Raw genomic sequence first — 14,132 nt, forward strand, 5'->3', positions numbered from 1 at the left:
CGACTGCGGGTTGCTTTTCAAATTCCTCGCCTACCCAGATCAGAGATGCCTCACGGCCTTCATTTACAATAAAGTCTGACATAGAGAATACTTACTCAAGCGACGGGGCTTAGCCACATCATAGAGACCCCGACCTGACGATCACAGTACGACACACGAGACATCAAGGGGACACAAATCACTCTAGGGAACTTCCCATCATTGTTTAGACCCGAGATACGTCCCATGGGAGTCAAGGTGGCTCTGGTCTTACGTCGAGCCTCGTCCAAGAGACTGAGACGCACGGCACCCCTTGACGAGTACCAACGCTTCATCACTGACTATGCACCAACCAGGGGGACATGACATTCAAAGGATTCCAACCCGCTCCAGTCCTTTTCTTTTCATTGTTACATCCAGATGTATTTGATTATGAATGATCAAACTTAGGATTCAACACGGGTGATGATGCTCGTTTCAGTAGTTCCACCCATCGGGTGATGATGCTTTTTCCAGTAGCTCCACCCTTAGTGTGATTTGTATTAAGTTTTCTTTTAGTCTCATAGACCCATCGGGTGATGATGCCTTTTTTAGTAGCTCCACCCTTACTGTGATTTGTATCAAGTTTTCTTTCAGTCTCATAGACCCATCGGTCTTCTGAAGACTCAAAGAATTTCTTTCTTTCTTTCTCTCTCTCTCCCTCTCTGTCTCTCGCTCTCTCTCCCCCCCCCCCAGCCCCCCTCTCTCTCCTCCCCGCTGTTACTCTCACTCCTCCTTGTCCTCTCTCTCTCTCTAATTGTCGAACATGCTCAACTTTGGGAATCTTGAACACTATAATGCCTATAACAAATTGATTACTAGTACAAGTTTGGGTTCTTACTATATGGGACTAGTGAGAGCGCTCAGTTCCCACGCAGCGAGAGACTGGCAAGCTTACTCTACTTGGAGACTATTTGCATTCAAAGCTTTTCTTACAGTTCGACTTTATAACCCATACGCCCATGTCAATGTTAACCCGTAGAATGTAGATTTCACTAACTCTTGAGATGGAACAACATTGCAATGATGGAGACTTCCTTGTTATGAGGCTAGTGCAATTAGCCTCAGGTTACTGTCAAAAATGACATCTTGTTCTTTTTGTTAGCTTCTTTTTTAAACTTCGAAAGGTCTGAATGAGAGGTATCTCGATCCTCTTAAGAGCATTTTGCTGCTGGAGGGTATCTGAAGATTTGAACTCGGAGCCCTAATGCCTAAACATGAATAACAGTATCAGTGCATTCATAACTGGAACAATTGCAGGGAGGCAGTGCACCAATAAATAAAAAATGAAGCTATCAAGAAAGCTTTCAGAAAGCCAGTTTCTCATTATATACAAAATCCATCCCGTGGACACATAACTATGTCTGTAATTCTTCACACTCCTCACAGCTTTTACAGTGAAGCTTGCTTATATACAAAATGCATTCTGTGGACATATAATCATGTCCGTAATTCTTTACACTCCTAGCTTTTACAGTGAAGCTTGCTTATACACATGGGAGTTACAGTAAGTTATGTATGGTTGAAAATGTTCTTGCCATTGCTGATATTGGTCCTTCAAATTAGTCAACATGACTGACTCCTCAGACTCCAAACTGTTATCTGTGTTCACACATTTCAAACATCATAAAAAAGATTAGGAAGCATGGATGGCTACAATTCTGTCCAAAAACAGGAACCATAAGATGAACTTGGATAAGGTATCATTCATACCAAAATCTTTAAATGCAAGGGTAAATGGACAGAGATCAATATCCAGCTTAGAAAGGGACACCCCAGCTATGCCGTCCTCAACTTTACAATTGCTGCTGCCAATGAAATATTGAAATTCAGCGTTATCAAAAGAATTATCTTCTCTGTTCAAAGTCACCCCTGTACAGTAAGGAAGGGAATCTGATCCAGTAAAGTGCCTTTCAGCATCATCTCTTTGAAAAGCATCCTCCTCTTTTCCCTGCATTGAGTCTCCAGATGTTGGCATGACAGGAGTATAGGTGGGCAAGAATGTTTTACACATACTATGGAAAAGAAAGTGACTGTTGCCATTGTGCTGGCTCTGCAAATTATCTGACCACAGGTCCAGAGAGTCAGTCAAAGAGATAACTGATTCAACCTTCTGTGGAGCCAAATTTTGAGCTCGAAAATTCTCCAAAAACTGTGTCATCCACCTGCACCTGCTAGAAAGTATCTTATGACCATTTAGGTCAACTTTTGTGCCTTTTACATGGTTATTAGATCCCACATACTTTTCATGTGACTTTGACAAAGACACATCCTCACTTTGGTGACAAGATTCCAGTTCAGATTTGCGAAAGAATGTGTTCTGAATTGAAAACTGTTGAATCTCAAGTAACACAGGAAGAGGCACAGCTGGACCTATCAGGGTTGATTTCACAGTGTCAAGCTCATTGGTCACATCCTCGCTCCCCTTGGTAATACAGAGCAGATCCATGGCATCAATAACAAGTGAGCAAAGATCATTGGCAGGTAAAATTTCAGGTAAATCCAGACCTGTCCAGCTTTTCCAACGCTTCATATTCTTTTCAATAACAACCTTCCTTCTCTCTACTGCCCTTTGTATAAGATCACAGGGGAGGGTTCTCCAAAGAACCTTGAGAGAAATCTCATATCTTGCAGTTGTTAAGGAAACACACGTACAGCACAAGCACACGCACGTCCTTCCCTCTTCAAGTATTTGTCAGACTACCTAGGCAGAAATACTGGGACAGACATCAAACGCTACTTGGTCTTTACTGAAATAAGACTTTGCAACATTAACACAATAAGATGGACCTAGCAAAACATCACAAGACAATGACCACCTGCCCAAGCTACCAAAGCATTTCAAAGCGCAAAATTATGATATCCAGGTCAGAACAGATAAAGTGCTACATGGAAGGATACATGCTCAAAGGATTCTTTGTTACCTTGATCAACTGCGAGCATATGTCCTTTATTTTATCAGCTGCAGTCTCAAAGAGATCTTGTTGAGAATTGACAGGCATATCAGGGAATCTTTCAGTGTTTAACAAGACCTCATGTTCGATATGCGCAGGCCAAATGGAGCCATCTTGAATATCTAACTCCAAAATTAAGGGTATCGAAATTTGATGGTCTTGTTAAGATTCTGAATTCAGAGTCACCCTACATATTGATAAATGGACTAATTGTGTCTTGTCAGCAAGGATGAAATCCATACCCCAAATATAATGAAAAACAAGCGGAGCTAAAATCTGGATACAGCTGAGAAAAGCTGGCATGAGCTCCATCTGACAATACCACTTTGTCGGGCGTATGCTAGTGAGTCGAGACTTTTGGCGGTTTCCTGTAAGCCAGAACCCAAAGAAAATCTCACTTTAAATCACTATGCATTCACCCTCAATGACGATAGACTAACAGAAGACAGAAGGATAAATCAAAGTTCCCCGTGGTTTAAATGGACCATAACACAAATGGTAGGATGCGCAAGCTCAGGAAACTCATCTCAAAACAAGGACATAAAAATTGTCTTTGCATAATCAATAAGATTATTCAAGAAGGCAAGCTGTAAAAGTCATATCCCACTCTAGGTTTGAAAGAGGGCTCTTTTCCATCTGAGACTACACACAGACCGCAGGGACCAAGAAGAATGTATATAAAATGTTGCACAAATTCATGATGATTTCACTTGGCAGCAAACATGAACTATGACAATTACTTTATGTAGACATTGCAGACCTTTTATTTGTCCACCTCCAGTACAAACCATCTGTATACAGGGGAACACAATTTTACAATTAAGTACTACCCTTGCCAGCTGTTATCTGTGTTTTCTATTCAAGAATTCACACCCCTTCACACACATGCACATGAGACAACCAGTCCGCACATCGAGGGTCATATGTGTATTCAATGCCCAGTCAAGGTTACATCGTCATCATCTTTCTACAGTCACAAATATGGACAAAAAGTGGTAACAGAGATGACTAAATGAAAGTACGTCTACAAAGCGTAAGTGGAATACATGAAATGTTGGGGAGCTAATCTACAGAGTTTGCAGACAAAAACATGAGATTAGACACTTCGTAATGCAGAAATCAAGGCTGGCTTTCTATATGAGAGCACTCCATGCATCCCAATTTATGGGGGGTTGAGATAATCAAAAGAACTGGGTCTTTAAAATACGCTAAAGATATAAGCCCCCATGATTTTGAGTTGAAAAACAAGTGGATGGAAATAAAGGAATAAAGAGTATGCAAGTGAACCAAGGAGATTGAATTTAACAACCCAGATTCTGCAAGCATAGTAGCAACCAGCCCTTCAAGTTGGCTCCTAGATCAAAAAGGTTTTGGAATAACATACACGACACACACCCCCTAGCTAAAGGGGTGCCAAAACCAAAGCCTTAGAATTAGGCCATCTGTCAACTCTGCATACAGCTGCAGGTTGTAAACAGTGATGCCATTTTTGACAACAGCATATCATGTCATCTCTCTCTCTCTATATGTGTGTGTGTGTGTGCCACCTTTTTTTTTTTGAAAGTGTGCAAGCACGCGCGCATGCTTGTGTGGGGGGGGTGATAGGTGTGCACGTGCGTGACAATTCCACATCTTCATGGTTTTTCCTCCTGCCAGAGAAATGGATAAGGCTGTGCAGGCTGCCATCATGCCATGGGCATAAGGTACAGCTGGGTGGTATGTTTGCTAGGAGATTCCCATAACATGCTAAGAAAGGACTGGGCACCACTTCTAAGAGCCCAAGCTATATGGCAGATTTGGATTGCAAGAAATAGATATGCTATGGACAATGAACAAACCAACCCTTCAATTTTATGGACACAATAGTTTCCCTATACCCTGTTCAGTTGGAGCTTGCCCCAAACAATTACTGCAACATTGATGGAACTTGGTTATGATGCAGATTTTCGCTGGCAGTGCATCTTCATTAGTTCTTGTAATTTGAGTTGCACTCACCTTCTCTTGCAGAGATGGATACAAGTGATTAGATGATTTTGCTCTTGTAACATCATCGCACAAAGCATAATCAATAAAACATACAAAGCATGATCCATAAATATCATTTTTTGCCTCACAAGAGAGAGAGAGTCCTGGGTTTCCCAAAGTGTCGCTTCTATTCGGAAAGGTGCACTTTTAATGGAGCAGAAGACTTACCATCACTTGATGCAATAAAAGCCAATGGCATAGTCATAGCTTCTAATTCATGCATTGTGGTGTCAGGCATCATAGAAGCCTTGTACTTTGCGGACATTATCAAGCCTGACCCAGTCAGCTGCAGCATTGTGAAGCCTGACGTATCTAAATCAGGCCTCACAATGTTTAAGCTTACCGGGTCAAGTTTGTCTGTAGAATCCCCGTCCATGCTCAGTTTATAAGGAAGCCCCCATGAATACCAGGTATCATTGAAACAGGAATAACCATAGTGCCTCTTATTTTCAACTTCTGCAGTTCTGGAGTAGGCTAGTGGCTGCGGACCATAGCAAAAGGCATGTAAGTCACCAGATTTACACGTGCAAGCCAGAATAATCCTACCTGTTTGAAAACACACAGAAGAAAGAATTCTTACCAATATAAAAAAAGAACCATTGATTGCAAAAGGAAAACAAGAACTTTGAAGAGCTATATAGTTTTGACGTGCATTCCTACAGGGTTATCTGCTTCACTTCCCTATGATAAAGAGGTACTTGTAGAAGGGCAAAATCATGTACAGGAACAGAGAATCATCAATTGCAGAACAAAAATAAACTTGAAAACTTACTGAAATTCGGCGTCTTAGTCCTACACCCACCAACCAAGCGTGAAAGAGGAAAAAGAACACAGTACCAGAAACCTTAAAACCAAAGGGTAATCTTCCACAGCCCCTCTTTGGATTTCCCAGATAACAAACAAACTGTCCCAAAATAGAACAGGAGAAGGCATCTATATCAGAGTTAGGCATTCGGAACCCTGCCTAGCTTTAAATTTTTATTCAAATGCCTTCCATCCTAGGAATAATTTTAACAAGTATTCCATTCTTCTGGATAAAAACAAATATAGATGCAAAACTTTGATGCAGCAAAGGTAGAATTGCTCTTTGACATCGGACAGTTTTTATAAGCAAAACAAGTTTTGACATGCTTCTAGGTGTAACATTAAATCACATTTCTGCTGAGATAAAAACAGTATCACCTTGCAAATTGCTTTGCTGCTTTTTTTCCTAGAGAAAAGAACCGTATATTTAAAACAATTGGAAAAAGAAAATACAAATCAGCAATCCACAGGACACTTGACCAATCAGAAAAGACTGCTGCCACTGTCCCCTTGTGCGAGACCTGTTCTTTAGAAGCCCTTGCCATAGTAGGAGCTTCCAAGACTAGGAGCTTGGGCCCATGTACCTAGCTATAAGCTTGTTCAACATTGCTCTGCTCTGTTCTCTGGATCAATGATAGCCAAGCCACGACTAGAATCTCTGTCTTCCAAGCAAGACGCTAGCCCCATTATTCCATGTGCCATCCAATATACCTTTGTACGACTAGAATATATCCAATCGTACAAATTTATAAATTTTGATGTTCTAAAGTCCAAATATCTACACAGAAAACAAAAGAGAAAACTAAAATGATAAAAAAGAGGAAACAAAAGTTTTGAAAAACAAAAGGAAGACATACTTAGCAAGCAAAGCAACACTTATGTCGTCATCAGTGCCCATGCATAAGCAGCTATACTGGGTTTCTAAAGACCCGCAGAGTCTCTTGGGCAAACCTAGTGCTTATTAAAATACATCAAATAAACAAAAGAGAGAGAAAACAAGAAATAAAGAAGAAAGGAAGAAGGTGAATAAGCAAAAATAAACAAGCAAATCAAGAAACAAAATTGACCAAAAAACAAGGATAAAATCTCTCTCTCTCTCTCTCTTTCTCAAGCAAGAACGAAAGAAATAATTTACAGAATGAATGAATTATTAATAAATAAATGAACCCCTTACACTAATGTACCACTTCTTGCAAAGATGCAAAAATACATTCCTAACTTAGAAAGCACAAGCATACTCAATTAAACTCTCATTTGAAACTAAAAGAAAAACAGGCTATTCAGCTCCCCGCTTTTTGTTTTCAGCTCATGTTCAATCATTCTAAACATGCCTAAGGCCGATACACCATAGATAAAAGACTTCATATCTAAGATTGTGTGTACTTTTTTCATTATTTTTCTTGGATTATACCTCTTGGAGATTAGGATAAAGATTGAATGTAAAGAGCTGGTCACTTATGAGGATGCTCTCAAGGTAGCAAAAGAGAAGGAGAGGAAGCAGATAAGATTGTCACAAATGATGCAAGAGATGCCAATGGTTCAGCATGTGCCTGAAATTATCTCTCATGTGAAGCCAGAAATACAGAAGCCAGAAGTCAGGAAGGAGGAGAATATAAAAGAAGAAATTCATGAAATGTCGGAGCTTATGAAGAGTTTGAGTTTGAACTTGATGAACGGTAGGGAAAGAGGTAGATCATTGGGTGGTTATGGTAGAGGCAGCATGCCTTCTTCAAATAATTCAAGCCCGTGGCAAGCACGACGAGGTCAAGGGTCATTTGCACCTTGTGTCCAGTGCTTTAATTGTGGAGGGTGGGGACATTACAGCACACACTGTGATAAGCCTCCTCGTGTTGGAGGTGATGTTTATCCATTGCCAACAGGGTTAAATAATAGGGTGAATGATCATAGTGTAGAAGTAAAAGATGCAAGTCAGCCTAGTACCTCTGGAATTTGTAAAGCCACTGCAGAAGAAAAAGGGAAAGGTAAGGCAGTTACATTTGGCTTGTTGGAGTTGGAGGAAGTTAAAGATGTCATGCCATTAGAGAAGAGAGATAGAGAAGAGGAGGTTGGTCCGAGTGAAAAGAAGGGGAAGCAGTCTGAGGAGATGATGACCTACCAAAAGAAGAAGAGCGGAAAGCCCACAAGGAAGTACATAACTACAGATTATTCCATGGGAAAGGAGCAGGGAGATTATGATTTGGTGGAAGATCTTTTAGTGAGGAAACCGGGCATTATATTTGCCCAAATGATTGGTCTATGCCCAAAGCTTAAAAAAGAATGGAGGCAGGCTGTAAATCCAGCAAAGAGAAACTCTCATAAAGGTACAACTAAGCTGATGTCTGTCTCAGAGTTGCCAGATCTTTTATCCGCTGCAGAAGCTTGCCATAAAGGAAAGGGTTTTGGAGAGGCCTATATAGATGGAGGTGCACAGATTCGTGTGATTACCCAGGCTTGTGTGGAAAGATTAGGAGTGAAGATATCCCGCTCCTCTAGTTATCACATCAGAATGGCAAACCACTCCAAGGTGAAGACTTCAGGGATAGTACCTGGTCTGGAGGTTGAGGCATTCAGTATTTCATGTCGAGTGGATTGTCATGTGATGCCCGTGGGGTTGGGAGCCTATCCTTTGATTCTTGGAAGGCTGTGGTTGAGGAAGGTAGGTGCAATTCAGAATTGACAAAAAGAAATATTTTCTGTACATACGCATGGGAAGAAATTGAATGTCGATATGGTAAGCAAGGCTGAAGTTTCAGATTCAGCAAGTGAAGAGGAAGAGAGAAGTGAAACCAGCAATGAGGATGAGAGTTCGGTGACTTCAGAAAGTGATGAAGGAACAATAGCATTGGTGGATTTGGTAGATGAGGATTCACAGGTGGATTTTGTGGGAACAACAGAGTTCGGTGAGGAAGAGGTGGATAGGTTTGAGGTTATCGAGGATTTAATGCAGCCCATGTTCTCAAGAATCAACCCAAGTGTTGATTGAGCAATCATTGAATTCTGATCTCAATGTTGAGGAAAAAGAAAGATATTTGAAGATGTTGCAGAAATACCCCAATTTGTTTATCACCTCTTATGAGGAGATCAAGGGATTTAAAGGAAAGCCTCTGAGGATTGAGCTGAACGAAGGTGCCAAACCTAATTTTCAAAAAATAAGGAGATTAAGCCTAGAACAGAGAGATGTGCTGAAGGAAGAGGTAGATAAGCTTCTCAAGGCATGAATAATTTATCCTGTAGTTCACTACTCTGATTGGATAAGTCCTGTGGTCATAGTGCTAAAAGGTGTAGACAAATGCACATGTGTTGATTACACACCTTTGAATGTAGTGACGAAGAGAAACGACTATCCTCTGCCTTTTCTGGATGATATTCTTGATAAAGTGGCGGGTCATGAAATGTACAGCTTGTGTGAGAAATATTCAAGGTACTTCCAAATAGCCATAGTCCAGGAAGATCAAATCAAGACTACCTTCATTACCCCCTGGGGCTGTTTTTGTTACAAGAAAATGCCTTTTGGAGTTACCAACGGCTCCTCGCACTTCAGGAGAATTCAGATTTGATTTTATCACCCTTCCTGGCTAAATTTTGTAAAGTGTTTATTGATGACATCTCTGTCTACAGTGGAAGAAGGGAGCACTGTGGAAAGCTGGATCAGTTATTCTATGAGATTGATAATAGTGGTGGTCAATTAAATCCTAAGAAGACTCAGTTAGCTCGGACTAGCATTAAAATATTGGGACATATTGTATCAGAGAATGGGATCGAGCCAGATCCAGGTAAAGTAAAAGCTTTAGTTATGATGTCCTCTCTTGAGAATACCAAGCAGTTGCATACGTTTCTCCAGAAGGTGAAGTATCTGTCGAGATTTATTCATATGTTATCTCAGATTTTGTATCCTCTTCAACAAGTGGTAAAATCTGAGCCTCTGAAATGGACGATAGAGAGTGAAGAGGTGATTGAGGCAGTTAAGGAATCCTTGACTCATATTTCAAGTGTAAAGCCACCAGATTATTCCAGGACTTTTTATGTGAATCCATCTGTGAAACCAGATGCTATTGGTGCTATTCTTTTGCAACAGGGAGAGGGTTTCACATATATGAGGCCAATCTACTATGCCAGTAGGGTGAAGAGTGAAGTAGAAAGGAAGAATTCAGCCGCTGAATTGGTCCTGGCTAGCCTCTTGTATGCCTGTAGGAGATTTCGGTCTTATCTATAGTCCAGACCTTTTGTGGTTCTCACCTCATGTTCACTACTGCCTCATATGTCGAATAGTGCAAACATCTCCAGAGCATGATTAAATGGATAGTAGAGTTACAGGAGTACTCTTTTACCTTCTTGGTTGAGAACTCTACCAGAGCTTCCTTGGCTAATCTCCTCACCTATAAGGAAGGACCTATTTTAGTTGAAGATGTGGAGAAGAACACTAACATGAATGAAGAAAAAGTACAAGAGGATGCATTTGTTTTACACTTTGATGGATCTTACAAAAAAAGTTTAAATAGAAGTACAGGAGAAATTGTCATTTATGATCCTGGAGGAAAGGAGATTCGGAAAATGGGAATTCAGCTTGAAGCCAGTAGTAATAATGAAGCTGAATATGCAGCCCTTTTCGAAGGTTTGAAAGTATGCATTAATATGGGGATTAAGAGACTCGTGATTAAGGGAGATGCTCTGGTGGTTGTGAAGCAAATTTTAGGTGTCTGGAAGGTTAAGCATGTTCATTTGAAGAGATGGATAGGCACGGTGAAGAAATTGTTAAATCAATTGGATGCCTGGACACTCCATCATATTGAAAGAGGTAAGAATGTAAATGCACATGATGCTGCGCAGGAAATTACAACAGCTTATGTTGATGCAGTAGGAGTGCAAGAGCCCTTATACAAAGGAAGGGAGACATTAGCTTGTGAGGAAAGCTTCCTGTTAACTGGTAAAGTGCTTGAAGAAGTTCCGAAACAAAGAAAATACAGATTTATTAAAAGCTGTACTTATTGTTGTCTGATAGATGATGTTCTTTACATGAAAGGGGCTGATCTGGTGCTCAGAAGAATTCCCTGGCATGAGGAAGTTTTTCATATTCTACAAGCTAATCATGAGGGAGAATGTGGAGGACATTTTGCTTTCAAAATCATGCTGAGGAAAATACTTACAGAAGAATATGTGTGGCCATCCCTCCAGAGAGACATAAAACATTGGTGCAGGTCATGCCTACAATGTCAGCAAATGAGTAAGAGGATCTTACAAAAATATCATGCTTGCTTATAATATTTTCGAGAAATTGGAGTTGCTTTCTAATAGAGGTCCAGGTTTCAGGAGTGAACTAATGGATTTATTATGTGGTAAGCTAAAGATTAAACACAAATATGCAAGTCCCTATTACCCTCAATGTAATGGGATGAATGAAAAATTTAATGGTGTGTGTACTAATATCATGGGAAAGATCATGAGAACCTATGAGAAGGAGTGGGATCTTGCTTTGCACTGGGCTTTATGGGCTTACAGAGTTGCAGTAAAAGAAGGCACCCAGTTTTCACCATTTCATCTTGTTTTCGGGAAAGAAGCTCTATTACCCTTGGAAGTAGAAATTCCTGCATTACAGATGTTAATAAAGATAAACGAGGATTCAAATTCTACTTTCCAGAACCGGTTATTGGATTTGCAAGAAGCACAACTGGACAGACAAAAGGCGGTGGAACATTATGCTTTAATTCGAGAGGAGAATCAAAAGGGAGCAAACAGAAGTTCAGGGATAAGAAAATCGGGGAGGGTGATCTAGTTTTGAGATCCAACAGTAGTCTAGATTCTACCTTCAAGAAGAAATTTGTGACCAAATGGGATGGACCTTTTTGTGTGACGAAGAAATTCAAAAATGGATCATATCAACTTGAGGATTTGGATGGTCAGCAGCATAAGAATAGAGTCAATGGCTTCGGACTAAAGAAATACTTTCATAGGATCATGAGTATAGGCAGCTGTGGACCTACTGTGATGAAACCAGACAAGCCGAAAGACCTCATGGATGAGGATATCTCTGAAGAAATGCAAATCTTATATACCTCTATCTGCAAGACATGAATGTCTGCAGACTTGGGGATGGGTAAAATGATAGGACAAAATCTATATCAAGTTTTTGAGCACTGTAAATAGTTGTGGGTAGGCACATAGTTGTACACATCTGGGGTGGGTGTGGGCTTTTGGCCTTTGTGGATTTCTCTTTCACAAGCATGATGGACTGATGTATAGGTTTTTGAGACAATAAAGTATGTTTTGTAGGGACTTCATGGGAAATGATGAAATGCAATGTGGTTGTACCAAACTTCCAGAGCAAGGGTGTCCACTGTGTGGTCAAGTGAAATGTTTTTGGGGTCATGTAAAGTCAAGTCATGAAGGGTTTTTTATATATTTTCCTAAGCCAATGTGCACTTGCATGTTACAAGAATTTGATATGTTATGGTGTCCATGTCAAAAGGCTTTTCATGTGTGTGTACGGGGTTGCATGCAAGCTTTAATGTGCATGCTAATGTGTGTGGGAATTGTGTGACTAAAGGTCCAAAATGTGCATTTAATGTGATTTGGGGGAAATGTCTTGAGAGTGGTAAAATGTCACTAATGAGGTGGCAGATGAGGCTGAGGTGGCTGGACTAATTGGGAAGGCATCCCACTCATGCAAAGGTGGCTACATGATGGATGAAGGGGAGCTTCCAGGCTGTGAGCGCGAGCTTCCAGGCTGCGTGGAGATGGCGGCTGGGAGCAACTTCAGTTTTATGCTGGAAGAATCTACGTAGGTAGGGGCTCTGAGAAAATAAAGGTGGAACGATTAAAGAGGTTGGAGAGGCTCGCAGTTGTTGTGATGGAAGGTTGTGTGTGAGCAAGAAGCTCAAACCTGTGCATGAAGGCCATCGTGTGTGACGAAGAGAGCTTTGTGAGCCAAGGAAGCTGCGATGGTGATTGTGTACGTGACGGGTGTGGGATTTTGACTGTAGGAACTTCGAGTAGATGGGCTCCAGGTGCTTCATGTTGACGAACTTTATGGCACAATTGACTTTGGCTAGAGGTTCATAACAAACTCTATGGCAGTTGCTTGAGGTGCTTCTGCTAGCTGGAGGTTCAGAGCGATGCAGAGGCTTGTGAGCGACAAAAAGTATGCACCGTGCGCTTCTTGGTTTCATGGGGAAGGTGTCGCTACTACACAGGCTGAAGGACCTTGAAGAGGCGTGAGCTCCATGAGCTCTATGAGCATGAGAGAAGTCGTGAAGGTGGAGATGAGCGACGAGCTGTAGCAGACTAGCGTGGAGAGCACTGGCTATGGCTCTTATTGGGAGCTACTGGATTTGAGGAGGATGACTATGCGGGCAGTTTGCTTTGGAAGGAGCTATATGGCTATGGCTTCATTTCTGCTAGCTGGAAGTCCTTGGACGGAGGTTGTGTGCGAGTAAGAGGATGCTACAATGTGCGCACAGGTTGGCTAGTTGTGGTGTGAGCACTCAGTTGCTTCAAAGCTGGAAATAGTGAGGCCTTTGGCCACAAGCGGGTGCCGGGTGTTGCTGCAGAGGCCTCAACTGATAGAATCTCTAGAGATGGAGGGCTGCATCATTGCTAGTGCTCGATGATGATCTTGGGAAAGATATGATAAGATTAGCTTGTGGGTTGATATCTTGAAGAGTCACGAAGATAGCCTTCATGTGGGCTGTGGGTTCATAGTATTTCTGAGGCTGACTGTTTTCTGAGTTTTGGGGGGAAGTTCAATTCTAAGTTCAGTTTGTTTCGGGCTGGGTAGTCTTTTGGTTCTCTCTGAGTTTGTGTGATCTATGTTCAGTCAGTTTTTATGGGGGTTTGTCTCGGTGCCTATTACAAAGACACATACTCTGGAATCTGGTTCATAAGCTCATCATGTACAAGCCCACATTGCAGCTGATCCCTATGAAGTCTCAGCTATCTGACGTGGTGAAGTACATAATTCCTGGTTGTCTTTCTTTTTTTTCCTTATCAACGCAAAGATAGTCCTCAAGCACAAGGCCGGATCCTTCTCAGAGTAGGATCACCAAGTTCTTCCAGTCAGATCACACGAGCCTCACAACCATTGATAGCAGACGCAGCACAGACCCAGAGCCTGAGGCACGCCGCACTCGACAACAGACAAACATGCAGATCACACTGAGCGACCTCCCATCCTTATTTAGGCCTGGGGCACGACCCACACGGATTACAATAGCCCTAGTCAAAAGCAGAGTCATTGCCAAGAGACCAAGACGAGCAGCACCCATAGATAGTCGCCAGCACTTCATTAATGGCTACATATCAGTACCTTCTTGACACACATATACCCCTAGGGGGCCG

General features: G+C 41.5%; 1 protein-coding gene across 4 annotated transcripts in view; it reads right to left on the minus strand.

Annotated features, from left to right (window-relative positions):
• Window positions 1–1,347: 1,347 nt before the first annotated feature.
• The window catches only part of LOC147898448 (TATA box-binding protein associated factor RNA polymerase I subunit C), a 57,802-nt gene continuing 45,017 nt past the window's right edge, over window positions 1,348–14,132 (minus strand). For 3 of the 4 annotated variants that reach the window (XM_087379463.1, XM_087379464.1, XM_087379461.1), the window contains 5 exons: window positions 5,166–5,543; window positions 3,257–3,340; window positions 2,920–3,094; window positions 1,732–2,645; window positions 1,348–1,620 (listed from right to left, as the gene is read on the minus strand). In XM_087379463.1, coding sequence (XP_087235589.1) covers window positions 1,490–1,620; window positions 1,732–2,645; window positions 2,920–3,094; window positions 3,257–3,340; window positions 5,166–5,543 — 1,682 coding nt within the window. In that variant the 3' untranslated portion in view covers window positions 1,348–1,489. The remainder of the gene's footprint in view (window positions 1,621–1,731; window positions 2,646–2,919; window positions 3,095–3,256; window positions 3,341–5,165; window positions 5,544–14,132) is intronic. The other variant, XR_015541563.1, reaches the window with a different exon arrangement.

Source organism: Dipteris shenzhenensis, chromosome 9 (genome assembly GCF_047967505.1).
Source record: "Dipteris shenzhenensis isolate YYH24624 ecotype China chromosome 9, Dip_SZ_1.0, whole genome shotgun sequence".
NCBI lineage: Eukaryota > Viridiplantae > Streptophyta > Polypodiopsida > Gleicheniales > Dipteridaceae > Dipteris > Dipteris shenzhenensis.